Source organism: Pygoscelis adeliae, unplaced genomic scaffold (genome assembly GCF_000699105.1).
Source record: "Pygoscelis adeliae isolate BGI_AS28 unplaced genomic scaffold, ASM69910v1 Scaffold167, whole genome shotgun sequence".
Taxonomy (NCBI): domain Eukaryota; kingdom Metazoa; phylum Chordata; class Aves; order Sphenisciformes; family Spheniscidae; genus Pygoscelis; species Pygoscelis adeliae.
In genome coordinates, this window is record NW_008825428.1 from 6,571,501 (window position 1) to 6,596,071 (window position 24,571).

A 24,571-nucleotide genomic window follows, 5' to 3' on the forward strand; every position below is an offset into this window, starting at 1 on the left:
GCTGTCTGCCACTTGTGTCATTATGGATACTGAAGCTACAAGAAGCTAATGATTATCATCTTACGTTTCCTGCTAACTGAAGAGCATGCATATGCCTAGGAGTGAAAATAACATCTTCTGCAGTGATCATGAATTATGCAGTTAGCGTTTCAATTATGAAGACTTCTCTTGTAAAGAAGTTCTTGAAATTTTGAAAAGTATATGAGATCATTTGTCACCCACAAAAATGGTAGGGAGGAGGAAACCAGGGCAGATTACTTTCTGTTGCATCGTTATATACTTTACAGGCATCTATGCATAAACTGAGTGCTACTTGTTCTCTATAATCACTTTCATTAGAAAGAACATTTTTCTATACTCACCATGAGAGCACTCAGTTCCCCCCCATCAAATTTGCCAGTCTGGTTTCAGATTAGATATTTAGGGGTGTGTGTGATCCCAAACCATTAACAAAACATAGACTACTCAGCATTTGGGTCTCGGTACTAGGCCACCTCTCTGAACAGTTCTGCCCCAAGGCTCACAAGGAAACACTGAGGACACAGATCTCTGCCACAACATCTCCTCGCAACAAAACCTACTGGGCTTCATGAGACAGAGGTGGTGCAAATCAGAGGTAGGTCTGTCTGAACTCCAAACAGAAGTCTTTACAGAAAAAATATATACTAAACTGAATTAGTTTTCAATTTTTGGTGTTACCTTGTAAGAAATTTCAAAATTTTCACCACCCCAAATTTGAAGACCTGGATCATAGAGACCCAGTTCAAAGAAGAAATCGCGTTCAATGGCAAACAATCCACCAGCCATTGCAGGGGACCTGGAACAGGAAGACAGTGTAACTCCTGCTGCCAAAAGGATATGATAACACTTGGAGAAAGCATTAATTAAGGAAGCAATTCACTGTTAACATATAATAAAGATTAGATAAATGGCAATACACTGAAAAATCATAAAGCTTTGTCATCCGCTTCCAGCAATTTTCTGAAATGATAGCTGTATAATTTCTAGTGAAGTCACAAATTTTATTATGGTGGTTTTTTTAATTATACAAAATTTTGGTTGGAATTACCCATTCAGCCAGCCAGTGCGTGTCTATTAAAATAAAAAAGGTAAGAATCAGTGTGGCAAGACATTTCTCTCTTGAAAGTCGTTCAAGTTTCTGAGATAACAGATGAGACCGTATAGCAGACTTAAAGTTTATGCTCTGAGGAGCTGCCACATTGAAATGTTGTCTATTACTCAAGCAACATGTTTTTTCCAGCTAAATGACACCTTTCTATCTTCTCCCTCTGGCTCTTTTTCTACCACTGCCATGAGAGACACTCTTCATTATCCTCAGTGAAATTTTTAAGAGGGCCTGGATCAAGTTGTCCAAGGTTTCCATTTTGGTTTAGTTTTTTTTAAAAATGCCTTTGTAAATCCCTCCATGTATGCCAAGGTTCAATTAGCAAGTTTTAATGTGTCAAAGAGATGTTGTGGTTTGGATTAGAGCATTTTTGCAGAATGGCTCTAACCAAAATTTTTTGGTTGCTTGCTCACACTGAAGTAGAGAGTAGGATATGTTAAGCCATTTCCAGTGCACATACCAAGCATTTTTCAGGATCAATAAGTATATAAAAACCCTAACGGATAAAAGCTGGAGTCCCCACTAAGTTGGCAATTAAAAAAAAAGCTGGTAAGGAAAAAGCGAATTCTTTCTGACTTTACATTATCTGCAGCACTGAAAGGAGGAGGACCCAAGAGTCCAGATCACTCTGGTGAAACATTCCTTCATGACGAATTATTGAGAGATGGGTCACTTCTAGCACTATTCAGTCTCTTAATTCTATTAGATTTTTAGCTTAGTGGTGCTCCTTTTAACAGCAATGATTACGTATTTCCCTTTTGCACATAAATGTCTGGAGGAGAACTGCTTAGGAAAAAGTAACCCGCAGGGTTAGCATATACACCCTCCGCACAGCAGGGGCAGGGCAGCAGCAAAACCAGAGCTGCTGGGTCTACCAGCTGAGTTCAGTATGAGGGTTATCAGTTCAGTTGCTCTCCAAGTCACCTGATAAGATGCTGAGTTACTCCTAAATGTCCCCTTCTACTTGTCTGCTTACTGCGTTTTCCTCCAACACCACTGTTGCGCCGCAGGGGTTCAAAGGGTAGGAAGCCAGGGCGCACAGTGGGGAGAAGCACGCTGCGTAGCACAGCCCTGTGGCTTTCCTGCGCGTTTGGTTTTCCTCAGCACCATAAAGACTTGGCAAGCGTAGAGGCCTCAGATGCTGAAGTTTCAGTCTTGGCCTCCAACGTGCTGTCAAGTGTGTTAAAGAACACAGTAAAATCCGCATAAGCTCAGTAGTTTATTTTATAGGATATGAAGAGGTAAGCGTAATATTTCTGAAAGGATTCAGTCCTGGGGCAAGTCTCACATTACAAAAAGTTTGTTTCTGCACTTTAAGCTGTTGAGGGGTTTTGTTTTGGTTTGTTTTCTTTTTAAACTAGGCAGTCCTGGCTACGGTTTCAGCAAGACTTTTACTTGGTCTTACTTGCCTTGATACCGCTGCAACAAAATGCATATAGCCTGGACATAAACAGACGTAGGGAATGTCTCTTTTTAGAAGCGGCATTGTAACTCTGAAAGTATTATTAAAAATAAAGTAATCTTTTAAACCATTCTGAGAACATGTGTTCTGTGTTTCTGGAAACAGTTTAAAGGATTTTAAGACCTGTTTGGATGGTAAACACAGAACACAACAGCGATGTTTGAAATAGTTTATCCCCCTCTAAGCAAATATTAAAGTTCCAATGCGGACAGCCTTGTCAGAAAATGGTATTATTTATACTATATACAAAACAGATCAAAGCTTCATAACTTCCTTGCATGTGTTGCCATTTTAGCAGAGAACAACCATGGGTGAGGATAGGGAATTACCAATATCAGTTCTTACAATGTTTAAATCATATATACAAGTAATAGAAGACATTAGATTCTGAAGATGTGAGGATTGCTTTCAAATGTAGTAACACGATTAGTTAAGTGTGAAGGGGAAAGTAATAAAAAACAGCAGAACCACAGTCTCCCAGTCTTGAAAAGCCATCCAGAAACCCTAGTTTCTAAGCTAGGGTTTCTAGCCAGTTTCTGTTTGCTGGGAAGAAAACATACCCCCCGACAAAGCGAAAGAAAAAGGTGGGACTTCTGTGAAAGTTATTGGAGTATTCCCAGAAAATAAAGGTGGTGTTTTTTTTCTTTTTTATTTTTTTATGTGTATTAAATTAAAATCCCCACATACTGAGACCTTAGAAAAGATCTAGCCAAGATTCTTAAATAGTATGCTTCGTTGTCAGATGTGATCTATTATGAAGCAAGTGGGAGAAATATGACAAAAGGGATTTTTTTGATGCACATGCATAATCCATGAGCTGTACGCATGCATCAAGCCGTGACAGCAGGCTACAGATTTTATGCATTAACGGCTATTATAAATACTCACAGCATGCTGGTTATTTCAAATCAAATGGTTAAATAAGCACTGTTGTTTCCAACACTACTTTTAAAGAAGTATCATAGCTAAATAAAGTTTTCCCTGGAAACAAAGTCATACAATATTTTACTTTGCCAAACAAAACCCTGTCATTCTAATGTGCACCCTATTAACCACAAATAGCAAAGGTATTTTGAGCAAATAGTTGTGGCAAACAGGTCCGATTAAACAGAGCAGCGGGTGTGGTTAGAAAGATGAAGATTTTCAGGCGAGAAGTACATGCAAGTTTTAGTGGATCAATATTGACTTCAGAAAAAAGAAACGGGTAAGTGATTTAGTGATTACCGATACGGTTCAGTTTTTGTCTTTCTGCTTTCCTTCTCTCGCTTGGTCAAGGGAACCCTCTTCCATAGCATACTCCAATCCCACGCTCCTCTAGCAAACCCATCTTCGTCACCACCCCCTTGCGGCACAATCTTATAAGTGTTGCCATCTATGACATCTATAAGCGGCACAGTGCATGTGGTTCTGCAGGGTGGCGGATGGTGGCAGGGAAGATGCGGTTATGTGCAAGGACCCGCGTGGCACACGTGCACCGACCGTAGTTCATGGGAAAGGGAGGGAAAAACGAAAGGGTTTAGACAATTATTCATTACGAGTCACAGAATGTAAACAGCTCTCTTTACCGATAAGGCTCAGTTTTATGTTTTCGTTTGGCCTTTTCCTTGTGGCTTAACGGAATTCGTTTCCATAGCAAACTCCAGTCCCAGGCCCCTCTGGCAAAACCATCTTCATCCCCACCTTGCTGTGGCTCAATGGAATAATCATTCCCATCTATGTAATCTATTAGAGGTACAGTACATGTAGTTCTGAAACATTTATAGAAGGGAAAGAAAGAGCAAAATACAATTTCAGAAGAGTAATCTGTCTAATCTGAAATTTACACCATTAATCATCAATCTTATAAAGCAGTTTATATGAAAAGTCACTTGTAAACATACTAAAAAATGAAGCCTCATTAGAAGGAAAAAGAGATAGTCCTTTCTTTATGTTGTTTTAAGAGGTTCTGAAAGCAGAGAAGTTAGGTCTGAAATGCTAATATATCAATTCATTTATCAATACTTTTTCCTTTACGTGTATTTCTTGACGTCGGTCTTCTAATAAAGCACTGCTGGAGGCAACAGAGGAGCCTTTAGAGGGCTAGGGTTCTCACAGTATTACTATTTCCCATAATTTCTATTCATACCAGTTCTTAGCTGTCAGCAAGTATGATAAGCTCTTAGCTTTTACTAGTGTAAACATGGATTTTCACTATTCTGTCCTATTCAACTGCCCTGCAAATCCAGCCTCTCAGGATAAAAAAACGTTAACTGGTGCTCCTAGCAGCAGTCTTCAGTAGAATTTTTCCTTTTTGATTTGCAATATGCTCCTCATTGTGATTTACCATATAGAATATTCACCAAGAAAAAGACATTATCTGGTTATTCTCCCCAAATTTTCCAAATGAGTTTCACAGTGACCAAACTTGGATCACTTCCATCTTTCTAAGTCAAATCCTATGAGATAGAAAAACAAGTGGTGGTGGTGGGAAGACACGGTAATGCTGTGCTCTTCTTTGAGGCAGAAGCGGCAGCATGCTGCACCCAGGGGACCAGGGCTTGGAAGAAAGCTGCTGAGTTCTGCTCTCCGGCACCGTGCACCTTGGCATGCACCCCTGGTCCTCCCGTAGCCTCCGCCTCTGCAGGCCGTGCTGGAGAATGCCTCTAAAGCTGCCTGTTCTCACCTGCCTTTCTCGTGTAAGAGAGTAACACACACTCGACGGAAGCTCACAAGCATTTCCACCTTCTATCTAGTATCCTGGCCCAAATATAGTCTTGAAGCTGAGTCACAGCTTTTAAAACACACAAAACCCACCTCTTCAAGAAAGTTCTGGTTACTACCAGAACAGGTTAACAAACAGTTTTTAGGATTAAGCAGTTATTTTATGGGATTATAGAGTTTAAACGAGCACATGGTTTCCTAAACACACCCCCCCCCGACCGCACAAGCTAAGAGCGTGGTAGCACACAGCAACAGCAGCATTTCAACAGCTGGAAGAAATGAAGCCCCTGGGGATCTCCCTCCTCCGTCACCTCTCACAGATCCCACGCACACAGAGAAAGCATTTCCATCACTGACTCCTAGCTAGTGCCTGGGCTTGTGGCAGAGACAGGCTCAAGCCCTGGCCTCGGTTCGCTAGAGGCAACGCTCCAAAGCGCTTCAGAGGAAACAAGTAAGACCATATTGCAAGACCAAAGATGAGAAAGTTATAAAACTCTTGAGATCACAGGGGCTTTAATCCCCATTAAATCAAAACACTTACTTCTACTTTTCCTCTACCAAAAATCACATTTTTGTTTAGTTATTTTGTTTAATCAGGCTCCTTATTCAGACAGAACAGAACATTTTTATAACAGTCCCTCAGATGGCTGCAAAAGGCAAGAGTTGTCTTATGTATCTGTATTAAGCAAAATATTCACTATGCCTATTAAAATAAACTATTTGGAGATTTATTTGCCTGACTGTTTTCCTTCCTCCTTACACAGCTTTTGTGCTGGGAGATAATAAAATCATCATACAGCAAGTATTGATATAGTTTGATATAGATATATATTGATATAGATATAAACCATACTGACTATAGTTTGAAAAGTGAAGATTGTTACTGTGACTTTTTCTTCCTAAGAGGCCAGACACTGGAAATAACGGGAGAACATTACCTGTCCTTAGATATAGGAGCTATAAGTGGCGCATACCAATTAATTCCCACCTCACAATGGGCATCAAGGTAAACCAAAACCTTCAAAAGAAAAAAAAAAAGTAAAGTAATTTATATTTCTGTTTACGAGATCACAATGATTTAATTAACTTATTTACATTGAAATACTTTTATATTATAAACAAAAAAATGAAGCTTAAATGAGTAAAACGAATCTCTCTTTAAAACAGTATCAATAACATAATACTACATTTCTACACGTCTATTTGAACATAGAACCACCACCACCTCTCGCCCCAAAAAAGAAAAAAAAGACAGACTTGTGTGTGAACTGGCTCCTACCTGTCCAAGTTTAGCCTTCTGGGCTCCAATGCTCCTAGCTTGGATTAAACCTTCTCTCCTCTCATTTCGAAATACCTTTACAAGGCCGTTCCACTGCTTAATATACTCATCCAGCCTCTCTTTTAAGTGTGCTATCAAATAACAAAGAAAAAATATTATTTTGGTGAGGTTTAATAATAAACAGTTTTGTACTCTTAATACAACCCAAATCCAACTCTGCTTAAAAATATCTATAGATATTTAGGATTAAGAGTCTTTAATTCAACTGCTCCTACTACCGCTCACAAACTCTGAACCTGAAGAGATCAAGCCTTGGAGCTCTCTGACTTCACGGCACAGGTTTGTCTCTGGCACATCTGAAGAAAAAGCACCTGAAGTGGTTGGCCACGCCACAGAGGAGCTGGGTGGACAATTCCCAGTCACTTCAGTATACCACATAGTGGCTTTCAGGTCTTCGCCTGTATTTCGGTCAGGCAGAGAAGTTTCTACACTTCAGCATATGGCCTTTCCTCATCAGATAATGTCACATGTACAGTTGAAGGCACCACTTTTCAGTTAAACATTTCTCTTCACTCACTTTCTTTTTGCCTCACAACTTTTTGTGTCAGTCTACTAAATCTGGAAACTTGAGACAGAAACCCACCATACTCAAATTATGTTCCCTCTTGGAGTTGGCGTGGTCTTATGCTAATCTTCTAATGAAATTAATAATAATTGGAGGGCCAGAACTGCAGCGAACGAGCTGTGGCTCATCATAGTGACGAGCATGTTACAGACCCTACAAAATGCAAAGACCCAGGGAAACTGTAGCCAGAGGGAGTCGGTCAGCAAAGGGATGAGTAACCGCATAAGAATCAAGATGGGCTACGCTGAAACAGTTACAGATTTGTATTTGCACATTGGTCTTCGCCAAACTAATCTGGCAACCACATTCCTACCACACAGTTTGAAAAAAGGATCCTAGTGTCACATAATATTTTTGCACAGATGATTCTGTTGAGAAAACTCACAAAGGCAGAAGGGCTAGCAGTCAGGCGCTTGCCCTTTGAGGTTAAGCTGATTTAACTACTGGTGTTCATTTAAGATCTATTTTTGTACTGAAAGGCTCCAACGAATTGCCTACAGCTTCAGTTTCTCTCAGTCGGGAACCAAAATAAGCCACCTAAGCTACAGCTGAGGCATCCATGCACTGGTTTGCACCAGCTCCGAGGGGCAGCTCCATGCCATGCCTGTGCTGATCTAACAGGAGAGGGGACGCGCAGAGGTGGAAGGAGAAGGACGTCCCTTTCAGCAGCAACAAGCCATCAGGTTGCTTCAGCAACAGCATTTTCCACACCCTGAATGAAAATGGTTGAAGTCTGGAGCTTGCTGCAACTTACGTTTCAGTATACTTTATTTGCTTGCCAAAAGTATTAAAAAAGTTATAGTTTAAATAAAAGCTACATATAAATAATTGAAATGGAGATGGTGTTTTTTGGAAGTGAATTTTCCAAACTTGAAAATTCAGCAATTCTACCAAAGAACAATCTTCTGAAACCACTGTCTTTTAATACTCGTATCATCCCTCCTCTTCACCTTTATAAAAGAAGAGGTTTTCTCAGCCAGAAGTTTTATGTATCCTCTTCTCCCTTCCCACACACATTTACAATTTCTTTTGTAAATCCTTGTGCATTAGGAAAACTTCAAGGATACATAAATATCAAACTAGAGAAAGAACAATTTTATCACATATGCTGTATATAATAACATGCCATCTAATATACATAGAATATATGATATGATAGCTGTGACATAACTTTTTATAGGAGAAAATCAACAGAGTTATGAGGTCATACTGAAATGCTACTAACAGAATCTTTATACCACACCTTTATTTATTCTGCAAATTCCAAGTACGTGTTACAGAAGGACTGTCAGGAATGTTTTAAAGATTTAAAACCTGAAGTTATTTCCAGCTCTCCTGCCTACGAAGCCAAATGTTTTAGTTATCAAATGTTCAACAATGTAAGGCTCACAGGGAGCTGTAAAAACCTGTCATATTGATTGTGTAAAGCTTTTCTACAGTACAAGTCTCAGGACTTTGCAGTCCATTATCTGAAACCGTGCCAGGGTTAGCAGCAAGTGCTATTTCCCACAAGAAAACTGAATTTCCCCCCCATTCCATACTACAAAGACTGCATGACAGCAGTATATAAAATCCTGATACTTTTACAGTTAGAAATACTGTTTGGCCAGCGTTAAATTTTGTTCACCTAGAACGTGTATTTATGATATCTGTCAACAGCCTCACAGCATTCTGGGTTTTGTTCAAAAATGTGTATTTTACCCTTCAAAAATATTATAACCACCAATCTGGTCTTCCCTTCTTTGGGTTCTTCTCTCATGCCTCAGTGCATGAATCAATGTTTTTAAAAAACACATCCTTTCTCCAAAAGATCTTAGGCATTGCAGGCTATGGGGGGGAAGGAGGAAAGCTGTTTTTTTTCCCTTGACTCACGGATGTCAGTTTGAGAACTGGAAAAATGGTATCACAAGTCCTCCCTAAAGCAGCTGCCTCTGAGTCCCCTGTAGTGTAATACTACTAACGTGGGGCTCTCAGCTCTAACACAAGCACTGATTAATGTTTCAGTTTCCCCACTGCAAGCACAGTTAAACGAGTTAATAAAAATACTGTCACCTGTCTATGCTCATTACTTCCCCTTTGGTTATCTTACAGGAAACTCCATCAGTGGGAAATATAGATAGCGATAAAGAAAAAAAAAAGTAAATGCAAAAGGTAGACAAAGCCTTTAAACGCTACTGTGAACACTGGTATTTACTTCATAGTCACTCTTTACAGGTGCATGGGCGAGCTGCACCAGCTGAGATACTGACCTCTGTTTCAGAAGAAATAAAGTTGATACCTAAATACATAGCAAGTAGTCGTTGAAGACCTATATACGCTACTGTAATTGTAGGGAGCTTCAGAAAATCTGGTGTTACGAGTGCTCATTGCCCTTCCAGAACAGCTGTATCCTCCATACAGCTAGCGCTCACAGCAAAATAAACTGTTTCTATCAAGAAACACAAGAAAAACTGGGGAAAAAACCCACACGTGCAGCAGCATGCCCACACTGACCCTGCGGTAGAAGCTGCTGCAACACTTCTTGGACTCTAACATGCATTAATACAGAGGTCTCCATTGCAAATATCAGAACTAGCATCAATCAATTAGCTTGGCGTAATCTTCTTGTTACTGTTCCCTTTGTGCTTTGACAAAGGAAAAAAATGCCTGAGCAGAATTCGGCACATCTCTCTGCGCAGTTCTCCACGGTCAAAACCCTGCTGTTTGCAGAAGAGATTAAGGAAGGAAGGGAGAGTGTTGTTCAGCAAAAAGACTGCTCCGAACTGACTTTATACAAAGAACTATGATGGAAAGAACATTTTCCAAACATTGCAACTGTTCCTCCCTGTGAGGCATAACATATATAAGCTTCTATGCAGCTGTAACTGCCTTCTGATGAAAGAGGATTTCTCATGAAGAAGGACAGGCAGGGCTCTTTATGAGCCAGCATTTAGAAGTGTTTGCAACCGCTACGCTCCGTTTTAATTTCATATTGCTGGGGAAGGCGGTGGCTAAAAAGTAAGGACGGACACATTGAGCATGAGCAAACATCTACCCAGTCCAGCCTCTGTGTCCCTCAATATTGGTCTCAAAGAATGTAAGACGTTCTTTGCCAGGTGGAAAGGCAGATAAGAAGTGTGCAGTCTGAACGCAGGTGGGGAAGAAGAAAATCCTGTATCTGTGCTGTCAGTACTGCTTTTCTTCTGGCTGAGAAAGAAAAAAGCCACCAGCAGCTCTGCTATGATTAAGAGTGTGTTTTGCAGCTCTCCTAACAACTGGAGATCTCTTCAGGCGGCTTGGCACACTCCACAGCCCGTACTAGTTCATGCTTCTCTCTGGGGAGAAAGAAGTGGAGCAAGGTTCTACTCTCTCGGCCATTTTTCATCCAGAATGCAATTTGAATTATTGAAATTAAGTTAATTATGTTTACCAGGTAATAGCCTAAAGCAGTTTGAAGAATTATTATAGCGAAACAGTACAGTTGCAGCAAGGTGTTCAGAGCCATTCCAGTCCGTGCTTGTTTTCCAGTCACTCATACATGAGAAAATTGCATCTTGAGCCTGCTTTACTGAATCTTCTGAGTCAAGAAAGTTATTTGGGAAAATGAAGTGTGGGAAACATAGAGACAAGGGTCTGCTGGATGTTAGGTCCAGGCTAGCTGTATCTGCTAACCATTCATATATGAGCAGAGAGCATAAGTAAAGTTCTGTATTTCAGAACAAATTCCTTGAAAAATATTGCCTTTATTTAACAATTGTCATATATTAGAAAACTAGTACCGGTCGTTATGCCAGACAAACTCATTCCATGAATTACATATACATAGCACAGAGTCAGGTACAACTCATGTGAAATCCCAGTACTGAGTCCAATAATTAGTAAAAAATCTGGTAGTTTTTCTAGAGACCATCAGTGTCATAGTTATTTTATACAGCTAACTCAGTCCTTGAATAGCTCTGAAGGAAAGCTGTGATCCCAGCTGAAAAGGAAAAACACAGCACATGTCTGCTGCCTGAATTATTAAAATTATATCCCCTAGGAGAGAAGATATTTTGTGTTTTATAGTGTGTGTGTATATCTAAGCCAAATTCTCAAAAGCTGTAAAAGGATACAGGAGACTATAACGTAGTGTTCAGTATCTTTATTAGACTAAGCCAGATGTAGTCAAGTTTACAATACAGGTAACTTTTCCTCTCCTGTAAAAACAAACAGAAGACGATACCTACCTACCAGTATGATGTAAAAATTAACATACAATACTTATTTTTAATAGTGATTTATACTCAAAAAAGGCAACCCTGACTATGTGATGAGTTCAGTTTTAAAATTTATACTGGGTATACCTGCAGAAAACAACTCCTCCTGTGAGGCTGGAACTGGGAGAAGCCCAGATCATTTGATAAAATGGGAGTTTCAGAACAGAGTCATTTGCTTTCCATGCCACTACCCAATTCAGCTATTACAAAAACAAAGAGGAGGGTGAAGGGAATGTATCCTACGGTGCTGACCAGTTCAAACTTGCCCGGGCTCCTAAAAGCCATCATCACTGTTGTCTAGAAGAGACTGTCATCCCGCATACTCAAAGTTGTATTTTTATTTATGCATCTGCTCTTTTTCTCTGTCAACTTCTATTCAAGAACCATGCTGCAATAAAATCTTGCAGAACGTGCAGTTTTGATGCAGTGTTTTGAAATTTGTTTAAAGTTTAAAACCAGACTTATTTCCTCTATATAAATCATCTTATATCTCTAGCATACCACTTTCAGTTCTTCTCTGTATTCAGCCTTGATCTGCATTAACGCTGAAGATACCACCATTAAAGGAAAAAAGTCAGTGTATGTTTACAATTGTAAGAATCACACATAAGTACATACATCATGACTATAAACCAAGACCCCAACGTATATTACAAAGGAGGAGGAAAACCTCTGGACTTCTGAAACCATGGATACACAGGACTCAAAGAAAGGCAGAAGTTAAAACACACTTAAATTCTTAAACGCCCCTCCCTCCAATAAGAAACAATAACCACCTCAACATGATGTTCAATGAAAAAAAGGATGTTAAAAATTAAAAAGATAGTGAAAATGAATCAGAATAATTCAACAGCCTTAGATACATTTTTATTATAGTATTGGAAAAAAAAAAAAAAGGAATCTGGATTTCTATGTGGAATAAAGAAAGAAATTATTCCTAACAGGCTTAACTCAAACTCCTTCAATACTCTTAAAACTCCTTGTTTTCACAAGGGCTAAGAGAGGTACTAGCTATCCTAGCTTTCTACCATATACAACTCCACAACTGTGGAAGAGAGCCCACCACAAACCCTGTATTTCAAACAGCTGAATATACATAAAGGATTGCCACCTGTATGACACCGGTTCATCAGAAAAGAGCTTTCCCTTCACTGAAAACTGAAAGGACTGTGAAAAAGCAACTTACTTTTCTTGCAGAGTCAATTCAATCCTGGCAGGTAGTAAATCAAAAGAAAACTATTTTTAAAACAAATGAAGTTTCCTTTTCTCTAAGTAGTGTGTTAATATTCCAAATATACCTTTGTTGCTAAAATCATCAATCAGCACAATTTCTGCCAAGTATTTCCTTGGTGTTCTCTTAATGACACTGTGGACTGTCCTCATGAGTGTGGACCATCCTTCATTATGGAAGACAATGACAACACTGGAGGTGAGCAGGTTATCATCATAATGCCAGTATTTGCATCTGTAAAAAGATGTGATTTTATTAGTTTTCACATTATCATTTACTGAACTGCTTAACAACATCTTTGTGCAAATGAAATCTTCACTGATGGCTATCCTTCAGATTAAAGAGAAACAGGATATAAAAGGTAATATAACTTAAGTGCATCACAAAGGGTACGAGGCCCCAGTAGCAGCTTGCTTCCAGCCAGTGAGCCTTTTTTCCTCCTGAGAGAGCGAGCATGTAGCTGGTGAACGACAACTGCTGCCTCAACAGCTACATGCTTCCTCTTGTGTAGGTGGATGGCATTGCACGGACCCCGCCAAGACACTTCCCGACCACCACCACCTTGCTGCTTGCGTGGCCGGTAGAGAACAGTGGAAGAAAAGCCCCAAACTGTGGCTGCCAAGATGGGAATCTTCTTCAAACCATCAGATAACCACAATTTAGGATAGACCGTGCATTTGGCTCACCTACTGCGTAACACACAATAAGACAGTGCTGGTTTTTTCTAAGCCTCTTTAAATCAGATTTACCCAGTAGAAGGACTGTCTATGAAGTGTTTCTGTTGGCTTTATACAGTCCACGTGCAGAATCTGCATACTTAGCAAAGTTACAAACGTTGTGGCAAGGCAAAAGTCATTCATTTCTGCCCCTTCACAATAAAATACATTTAAACATAGTAAGTAAACTTGGTAGAAGTACAGCAGCAGCATGTGAAATGCTCACGTCAGCTGTTCTGCATAAAACTATCTCAATTTGCAAAAACTGCCAGAAAACCATAGTTGCTCATGGGAAAAATGTAATCCCATGGCAAACAAGACGTGATCTTTACTGTTTATTATTCATGGTTGAACTTCTAGGTATAACAAATGTAGCTAAAAAAAAAAAAAAAGTCACCAAACCCACTCAGGGTTCCAGCTTGGCATGCCATGAAAAGCATTTCTGTATCCATTTAAAACATTTTGCATTTCAATTTCACTGTGAACCTGGACTCAGGTCTTTTTTCCTGAGGTATTACAGATGATTTAGAAACAAGCAATATGAGTAATTCAGTCCACACTTTCCAATATTTATTAATCACATTTATCAACAATGCATTTCATTTGCAATTGCAATGTCCATTTCCCCAACTGCATCCCTAAATGAGTGTTCACAGTATCCCTAATTACAACCAGTCCAGGTATTTCCTTACCTGGAAGTTTCCCTACCTGACCACTAGCCCCTTTTCTAACTATAACAACGCAATTTCTGTCACCAAACCCAGAGACATAGCACTTTTGATTTCAATGGGCAAAAGGCTTCCTTTTTTTTGTCTTTCAGCATGTAATGTCTCTACTAGAGAGAATCTGACTTTTCAAAGACAACTATCATGTATTAAGAAATTATTCTTGACAAATGGGAATTTTAAAAGTTATGGATGCACAGACTTCCGTAGTTGTATTTCTCTATATACAATAAAAAGCTTAAATGCACAGAAACATTCCTGTGTTTGAAAAGAAATTACCTTAATCATCAGAAATCACCAGAGCTTCTGAAACTAAATTAAGTTAAACATGGAAAGAACTCACATAACAGATCTATAGGCATTTAAAGAGCATTTCTTTGGTGAAGAAGGACGTATTTTGCTTATTTTCAGTGAACAGCATCAATATGTATTTCTCACCCACCAGAAAAAAAAGAAATTGGTAGAAACATACTATTCATTTCGGTCCTGTGGGAAAAGAAAATTACAGAATCAAAACAGTCTATAATTAAGTCAGATCTAATAAGGCATTTCTTCTCTTAGGCATGCTGTAAGCAACCTCTGAAACAGCACGATCTCTACAAGTATGGTTTACTGACTAAAATCCTCCAGCTCAATTGTTTTTATGCCTGAAGTAGCCACAGCTCATCATATTTATAAGCTACCAATATACAAATGCTAGACCGACTGTTTAAAATGCACGGTTCAGGCCACTGATGCCTGCCTTCCACAGATCCCTCTCAAAAGGTTTCAGCTGATTTCAGATCACAATACTTTCATTTGTAGCACAAGCATTTAAGCTGTCGACAACTTATTTAGCTATTTGTAGAAATAAAATGGGTATGCTACCTAGGTGCGTTAAGTCAGCTGTGTAAAAGAAAGATTCTCCATCGTTTGTTCAATAACAGAACTGGTTGCTTTACACATATATTCACCTGGATTAATTTTGGTGATACATAATTTTGACAGTTATGTCAAAATGGAGGAAAACAGGACGTTATACATTCAAAATCAGCACGGCAGCTGAACGCCATTCAAAAGCTCTATGTAAAAGTTAGTGGAAAATAATAGTACCTCTTGCCTCAAAGGAGAAGGCAGTATCTGATGCAGGTTGCACTGTGCCACTGACCTGCACCTTCAGAAGTTTAGCTAGGAAACTTTTTTGCCCTCCAATTAAAAAGACAGACAGCCACGACATTTCAGACTTCTTCAACAAAAGAAACAAAGCAAACCCAGAAACCCCCCCCCCCCCCCCAATCTTTTGCTCACTTATTTCACCCACTTCCTGTAGGTGAGTCGTTTTTAGGAACAAAATGGTGTAGAGCATAAGAATGAAAGACAGTAAGTAACTTAATTTAAAAAAGCCATACCTATTACAAAAGCCTGAATTGAACAACACATCTGTGAGCAATTTATACGCATTTTTTGATCTGTATTTAATACATTTTAAAAACATAACACCAGAGGTCTAGACAGGCTTTTCGCTACATATCCAACTTAATCTCCTCAAATCTGTCAGCACGTTTTACTTTTTAAACTTGAAAAATCATGTGTTGCTAAATGTGCCATTTGCAAGCCATAAAAGCGCTACATTTATACCTCTAGTAAGACCATACTTTTAGTTTTTTCCAGAGACTTTATTTCACTCATTGGACAGTCAGACTGACTCATTAAGCCCATAAGCTCCGACTGAATGCAGCAACTCGTACGCACAATCTTGCCTCTCGTCTTGCATTGAGAATTAGAGGCTTGAAACACAGTATTTGTTTTAGATACATGCGATTAATGCATATTTTAATCTCTGTGGCAATTTTTCCAAGAAATTCAAACATTGCTCAATTATTTGAGCGACAAAAATCAGGAGCCTCTGCTCTTGTTTCCTTCACATCCACAGGCAAGGAAGTGGGGAAGAGTCTTTCTTCAACGGAGCAGCACTGACACCCAGTGGTTGGCAAACCAAATACCAAGTAACCATAAACATTTTCCTTGGGTTTGAAACTGAATTTTACAGTACTAGTTTCCCTGTAAATTTTAGGCACCAGAAAGGGAAAAGGCCTGAATTTCTCAGGCTCATGCCCCAGTTTTGAAAGACAGGATCAAGTAGATACGGGCATCCAGGCAAAAGCTGCAAGCTATTGGAAACTGGCACGGGACACGTTCAGAGTACAAAAGGGTCTGTGACAAAGAGGATTTAAACACATTTCAACCTCTGGCTTCATCCCCTGGGTGCTGTCTTGCCCACATACGGTAGCATGGTACCCTTTCAGGTGTAGCCGGCAGGCCAGCTGTGGTGATAATGCTGTGAACTGAATTAGTAAACATAAACTCACTTTAAAAATTTATTTTGAATTCTTATTGGTATAGCTGAGAGGGCGGCACATTGCAGCAGATATAGAGGAATGAGAGGGTGGCATCCTTAAGCTAGTCTTGCCTCTGGACACTTCACATCATTTTTCTTGACTCCTGTAAAGAGTTATTGTATGGGGCAAGAAGGAGCAGGCACGCACGGATCTGTGAAGGGCTGGCAACACCTTCCCTGGGCAGTGCTGCAGGGAAGAGCAGCTTCCTTTCTTCAGGGAACTCACGGGTGAAAGGAAGCAACATCTTCAGATCAGTCCATGAATAAAAACTTCCCATCCCCAAATCAGCACTGGTATTACTGAGCAAAAACATGGATTGACTCATCACTGGAGTGAGAAGAAACCTTTCCGAAGATACAGTGGAGAAACAAGAGCGAGTAACGTTTCTTCTATTAGCCTGCATATTTAAGATGTGAGTTAGTCCTACTCCCTCTCCACCCCTGGGAGGGAACAGCACTGTTGGAGACCGCGCTACACTAACGTCCCTGTCCCGCGATCACAAAGCTGTGCACCAGTCACAGCAGGAGAAGAGCCCTTTTACGGAGGACCCCTCTGCACAAGAAGCTGGAGATCTAGGCTGGAGCACTTCTTGGCTTGAGGAAATTTCTGCTCTTTCAGCTTTGTACCCTATTCATTGGCTTGCTCTTACTGATGTCTCCTGGCCCCACAAAAGTGATCGTGGGTACATGCTCCAAGGACCGGATGACCCTACAGCCTCCCTGTTAGCAACCCCTGCAGCGGCAGACGTAGGCTCAAATTTCCTCAGGCTAAAAAAAAGCCCAGGCTAGAGGCTGCTTCTCCTGGGAGAGTAATCCAGCCATCAAGCAAAAATGCTGGAAGCGAACAAGGAGAGCACCTCAACAGCAGCTTAAGGGTGAGCCTGAATCAGACGGATACTTAGAGGGCAATTCCAGACCTTGAGCCAACAGAAGTGCTTCTCACATCATCCTGAATTCCTAACTTACCTAGCATATCAGCACCTACGCTCCAGAGAAAATTAAGAGATACTGTGGCTGCAACTGACTCTCTGTCCTGATACAACCTTCCTCAGGTCAACTATCTAGTTGACATCAGTCCCCTCTCTGGATTTTAAAGCACTATACTTGTGTGCTCAGACCAAAACGCAGCAGCAGATTTCTCTGAGAGAGCAGGCAGCTGCCATCGCATTCCTGTAACCACTCCAGCAGCCAACTCCTAAGAAGCTCGAGTCAGCTGTTCCAAGCTGACAGCCCTGAATCAGTACAAAGCTGAAGGTCCCAATTCAGCATTTATCCTGAAATTGTAATTGACATTAAAAAATGGAATCTCTCTTCTCCAATAATATAAAACTGTTCACAAATTTAAATTGTATTTTAAGTTTTATTTCATGTTTAAAGTGGTATGAGATTCATAGTGATATCCATTATTACCTACTGATAATTGCTTTATAGTGCATGCAATTTCTCACTCTTTGAGGGGCTCTAGCACTAGCAGAGCCTAAAAATATGTTAGGAGCTCCGTTTTCATTTGCAGCTTCCTTTTCTAGTAAGCTGTTCCGTTCTTATAAGGACACAGTCATTCAGCAGACAGCACACTGTTTACGTAATTCAATACTGAATTCTAGGCTGCTTGTTATTTTAGATCATCAATTTATTGTGACTACTGCAGTAAACTGCATCTACCCCCTAAGAAGACGGATGAGAGTTTCTTTCACAAAACACCTTCAACAGTTTGCTCATCTCTACGGTTGACACCACCAAGGTCCTGGCTGAGACTGGCTACTTGATTGCCTGCAAGTCAAACGGATCATTGTCTAAGTCTAGACAGAAGCAGACTACAGAACGGGGCATTTAGTTAAGATATAAGTAAATCTAATGTTAATATTATATTTGTTACCTATGAATCCTTACAGGATATTTTTATGCATCACCAACGTTAATATAAAATTAGTCAATTTACAAAACAGGGTTCTGGAATAGAAGTGAACAGACAACCCACGAAGGACAGTTTGCTCAGCTGAGTATTGTTTTCCCTTCCGCAGACAGCAGCAAAACCTCTACTACACACTACCTGACAGCTTAGACCTATGCTGAAAGAGCATTTCCTATTTCTACAATAGCTACAAGCTTTGTCTACTTCCACTCCTGAAGTAGCCTGCAAGGCTATGTGACTGAATTTTGCCATTAGTGCCCCTGGAAGCACAAGCTACGTCTCCTGTCATGCCTCTGAAAGTGCCACGATCCCAATTCAGGGCAAGGTTTGTACAGAGACCCAACATTAGGGCTAATAGGAAAATTAAAGGAATAAACTTTGCTTTTTTTTTTTTTTCTCCAATCACAAGATTCTTGCCCATGTTATCACTTGCCCAATGCTGAAAAAGTTGAAGCAATAAACACAATAGGGCAAGAGAGCTGGGGCAGCTGCGTGGCTAAAATAAATTCCCTTCCTCGGGGAAGGGGAAGCCAGCTTACAGAGAGATGGAGCCAAAGCCCTCTTCTTCCCTGTTTTGGTTTAAAGTGGTGTAGTATCTCCCTGCACGTCTCCAGCCTTTCTGCAGCACCGTGACACACCGTGCACTACCGCAGGGAGGAGACGGGGCAAGCGGATCACTCAGCACCAGTGTAGGGACAGCTGTGGGTCAGCTGCACAAGAGTGGTTTGTTGCAATGCACTCCCCTCTCCCCTCCGAATGGGCTAGCCCTGTGCCCTCCGAAAACACTGGTAAGAAGCTACAACTCGTCCCGTATGGCAATTCTCATCATTTCTCCATTGAGGCAGGCGCTAGTTTAGGAAGTTATGGCTTGATGCATTTGCCTACATACAGCTCAGAAGAGAACTGAAGAAGAGAATAATTTTGGATTTATGAAACACTGACAAGTGTTACCTAATAAACAAAAGGCCAGAAAGAAGCTTGGGGCAGCGGGCTCAGTCCCACGGAAATACTTTATTTCCACCATGCCTTGCTCATCAGATATTAAACCTTGGAGTTCCTGCCCATGCTCAGTTTGACTGAATTAATACTTATATCATGCAAGTTTATTTAAATGCTCTACCACAGTAAGTTCTGGTTAATGGGAACAAGACAGAGCATAAGACATTAATTTAATTTTTTAGTTTCACATTCAGATTACAACTCATTTGACAGAATGCTTCCTCCATTTGCCCCAAAATTTCTATGATGCAAGACAGCACCTGGAGAGTTACACAAGCAGCTGCAGGAAACCTCTCAGACTTTTCTCTGCCCCCTCCTCCAAAGACAAGGTTTAAGGCAGAATTTAAATATACTCCAGGCGCTGCGCTATACATTTTTGTTGAGTAAGAGGTCCTGTTCAGAGCTTGGTCTTCTCATTTCAGATGCACACACACAGATAAGTAAATCCAACTACAGACAACACAGCCGGTGCCCCTGTCAACTTCTTTGTACTCTTCGGTGAACTATTTCTCTGTTGAAACTTAAAATTTGAAATGCTAGCAGCCAACACTAAAGAGACACAGGATCCATCTTCACTGTAGTTTTCACTGCTGGGACCTGAAACGTTAACAGAAAATGCTTGGTTTTGCTTTAAGGCCAATGCCTGGAATTAAAATCTTTCCTGACCACAAGGAGATGCTGTGACAATACATGGCTAATTACATTTTAAACACATTTTTTTCCTTCAGGAGTCTTGCCAGCAGTAAGGCAGCTGATAACCTGCAATAGAAAGTCAGCCTTCCTGATTTAGTGTGACCACTGTAATTCAGCTGATTCTCAACCCCAGCTCTCGCTGAGGCACACAAAGATTTATGTGCATGCTATAAAATTAGTTTTCTTTGTTACAGAACAGTTCTAGTGTACTATGTGGCACTTGAATAAAAGATTTTCCCAAGGTACCATGTGAAATGAAACCAAGTCCCTAATGTTCCATTTCCAATGACACAGATACCAACAGTAATTACTGAAATCTTTTTTTCATATAACAGTATCAAATATGTAATTTGCACAGTGCTATAATTAAGGAACTAATCACATTCCTGAATAAAGCAGGCTCCACTCCAGAGCTTTTCTATTCAATCTCCTTAGCTACAATAAGATTGACTGGACAACTGACTACTTACTGTAAGAGAACATATTCAATTCATGTTATTTGCCCAGAGTGAAAAGACCATCCATTTCTAATGAGCAGCCAAGATTCATCTGCCTTATTTCATACCCTGAGTAATTGTTTAAACCTAAAGATTTCGGTATTTTTTCGACTCCAGTCCAGCACCAAAAATTTTCTATACAGTTTGATATTTTTAATAGCACTTGGACCAACCAAAGGGTCCAAGCTGTCACCATCAAACTATGATAGGAAAAATATCTTTACTAACAGCTCTGCTTTATTAACACACAGCTCTACATGTGTGTATTCTTAAGTAAAGTCAGAAGTCTTTATTTTTGGCAAGAATTCCCTCCTCTGCTGTACTAAAAATAATAATAAAAAAATAAAACGCTCTTCAAAACTACATGTATGGTTTTTAAAACCAAGCCAATTCTCATTCCCTGTTTGTTTTACAAAATGTCATGAGCTGCAAAAACACTTGTCCAAAAATACATTTCTGTACACAAGATGCATTGTACTCAAGCAAGGAAGAGTTACTTTTTCAGTTTTTTCAACAAAAGCTTATCGTCAGTTGTTCTGTTTGAAGTTAAAAGGTGACCCATGGCAACAGATCCAATTATTCAAGTACGAGTTTGTATGGCCCAGGGGGCATGCCCTGTAACAGCAATAACGTCATTAAAAAGGAAAAGTCAATCTGAATAATCCACGGAAGGAAAAAAGACTTTAAAATTATTTTGCCATGATCAGACTGCAGATGTGTGGGGGTGATGCAGCTGAAATTCTGGCTCACATTGGTGAGCTGACAGCAGTTATCTATTGTTATATTGAAGAAAAAAATAAAAATCCAGTCAGAGATTAATTTGTCTCATGCCATAAACATTCACAAAGAGTCATGATGCTTCCTCTCCCAGTCAAACTACTCAGGATAAAATTCCTGCAACATTTGTCAAAAGGAGCTGTCAAAAAATATCTAGCTTAAGTAGAGTCAAAAGACTAAAACCCTTTGGGTCAGTAAGAATAATTTGTAAGCAAGTCTTCCATGGATTGGATAACAGCAGCATATCAAGCCTGAGCAAAGCGTGTTGAGCACTGATCCTTTCTTACAGACAACACAGTTAATTACCCTGGCATGAAATGTGATCACCAGTATGAACATCCCTGGCTTAAGGGCTCTACAGTAATGTAAGTTAGTTAAAAGGACAGATAGGGAGTTTCACAGAGCATCACTTACAATGTACTTTAAGAGAATGCTTGTTGCCTTAAATTTCAACCCAAAGTGCAACAAGCATCACCCAAACCCAGCAAAATATACCAACGGAAACAGCAGATATGGATAGGAGTGTTCTGTGAAAGTGAGCTTCACAAAGCAAAAAACTTGCATTGCTTCTTAGTGTTTTTGAGATAAAAGAAACTACAAAGAGACTACTGCAACTAATGCATTGTAGATACGTATTTTTTTAGAAATACTGAATGCAGACTCTTTGGAACAACTCGCATTGCTTTGGTCTTGTATGACCAGGTGCAACTCTTGAAATGAACCATACACCAGACAGCCTCTTCTCAGAGCTCCACACTCATAGTCATCACTGTTTTTGTCCATCAGGCAGTTTTCCTCTCCCTTTTTGACTCTTTCATAAAGGAATCATCATTCAAATGGTTTCCTAACATCTGCCATGAGAAGTTCATGATTTCAGGTGTTGCAACTTTGCCAAAAAGGGCCCAGGAACGGCTTCTTTGAGGACAACCTCCCCAAAACACAGAACAGCCCATTCCCATGTGCAGTAAGTCAGAGACATGGCAGAAAGTCCACCTGGCTGCACCAGGAACTCCTGATGGAGCTCCAGTGCAAAAAGGAAGAGTGGGGAAGGTAGATGCATGGACTGGCTACCTAGAAGAGTACAGAAATATTGCCTGAGCACATGCAGAGAGAATTAAAGGCAAGCTCCAGTGGAGTTGAAATCCATGAGATGGGAAGGGCAACGAGAAGAGCTTATAGGCAAAAGGAAGACTAAAGAAAACACAAGTTTACTGCTGAATGAGAAGCAACTTAGTGTCAAAGGACACAGAAAAGACTGAAAAGCTCAACACCTGATTTCCCTCAGTCTCTACTGGCAAGGTTTGCTGCCACACCTCCCAAGTCCCTATGTCTAGTGGCAAAGTCTGCAGAAGTGAAGGAATATCCACCATAAAGGAAGAGTGGGTCAGGGACCACTTCACTAGACATATCACAGCAAATGGGATAAACACAGCCCAAGTCCATGGGACTGGATGGGCTGCACTGGAGGGTGCTGAGGGAGCTTGTGATGTCATTGTGATGTCACGCTCTACCATTTTTACAAGGTCCTGGTGCTTGACGGTGGTTCCTGAGGACTGGCAAAGTCAAACGCCATGCCCACCTTCAAGAATGAGGAACCAGGGAACTACGGCCAGCCAGCCTAACCTCAGCCCCTGGAAAGATGACAGAATATATGCTGCTGGAAGCCATTTCCAAGTGCACAAAGGAGAAGGTGATTGGGGATAGCCAATGTGGTTTTACCAAGGGCACATCCATCATCCTCACCGTGAAGAAGCTTCCAACACCAAATTAATACCTTCTCCCCCAACAAACCAGCTATTAGCAACAGCCACTGGGAATAAAAAGCGTAAGGCTACATCCTGCAAGGATCCATTTAGGACAATGACCTAAAAAGCAAAATGCAGTTTGACTCTTCCTCGTCAGGAGGCCAACACACAGTGACAACATTTAACACTGGTATGTGTATTAATATTTTTTTAAACATATTGAGATTATTATACAACACTTTCTGCTTAGATAGTCATGCAGCAGAACTAATGTCTTCCATGATAATGTAAGAAAGAACATCTTTCATTGGTTTGACATGACAATTAAGAGACTTCATGCAACTGGACTTCTAAAAGTGATAGTCACTTCACTTAGGTGTCTATTTTAAACCTATTGCATTGGAGGACTGATTTTGCAGCAGGTCTCTTCAGTTAGGCTTTTACCCACAGCTCCAAATGTCACAGCCCCTTTGGCCAGCACTGTGCCTGCTTTGCCTTGCCTATCCTTAGCTACACCATGGAAACTAATGAAACAGATTGGAAGAAGCACAACAGAGGCCTGGCCCAAGGACTCATTCAGCATCTCATACCCTCAGTCATGGGGCTGAGAGGACATGGACAATTTCTTTATTTTTTCCAGATGGAAAGAGGGAGAAAATCGCTGGATTTACCAAACCTCCAGTCAATGGCAAAAAAAAAAGAAGCAGAGCTTCAGTGCCTGGATGAGAAAATGGTGTAGAGCAGCATGTTTTGAATTCATTAGTACCTGGTGAAATTTTTGGAACTGATTAACTTTACCCAGGAAGGACTGCCTGCTCTAAAATGAACCAGATTACTAGAGCTTAAATGTGCCAGGGATCTTCTAGCATGAAGACAAGGGGAAGCCATCGATACAACCACGCAGAAGTACCGGCTGCCCAAGCAGGACTCGGCACCTGCGACGTGTATGGAGGAACTGGAGCACCTGAGAGGACAGAAGACACAGGCAGGAGACTTCCACCGCCTCAGGCAACACAGTAAATATAAAGCGTGCTCCAGAGACTACCGTTTCAGGCATCACTAGTTAGTGTTTCCAGGAGGCAGCACATCAGACAACCCACAAGAGAAGCAGCAGATTTTGAGTCCTCAGCGCAACGTGGAGCTCAGCTGAAGACAGACCTGTGTCGGAGCCACGCTCTACATTGTAGCCACAACGCACTGAAGTTCTAATGCCAAAAGAGAGGTGTCCTAGTAACACCTCCTTTTGAAAAGGGGAACTATAAAGAAGTGAGTAGGCTTATCGAAAAGATAAACTAAGGGTAAAATGCTTTCAGGTAGCATGGAGCTTTTTCAAAGACACTGTATTAGAAGCTGACAGTGTTTATCATTAATCATAAAAAAAAAAAGCGCCTAGACAGGAACTAGGGAAAGCCAGCATGATTAAAAAACAGATGCTGTTAGCAGTAAGACAGACATTCTTTAAATGCACAGGG

The 24,571-nt window shown here is 40.5% G+C and overlaps 1 protein-coding gene across 1 annotated transcript in view; it reads right to left on the minus strand.

The window, feature by feature from the left end:
- The window catches only part of GALNT7 (polypeptide N-acetylgalactosaminyltransferase 7), a 43,329-nt gene that overhangs the window by 12,385 nt on the left and 6,373 nt on the right, over positions 1–24,571 (minus strand). The window contains exons 3-7 of the mRNA XM_009330733.1: positions 12,726–12,892; positions 6,568–6,698; positions 6,227–6,306; positions 4,154–4,336; positions 700–817 (exon numbers count right to left, since the gene is read on the minus strand). Coding sequence (XP_009329008.1) covers positions 700–817; positions 4,154–4,336; positions 6,227–6,306; positions 6,568–6,698; positions 12,726–12,892 — 679 coding nt within the window. The remainder of the gene's footprint in view (positions 1–699; positions 818–4,153; positions 4,337–6,226; positions 6,307–6,567; positions 6,699–12,725; positions 12,893–24,571) is intronic.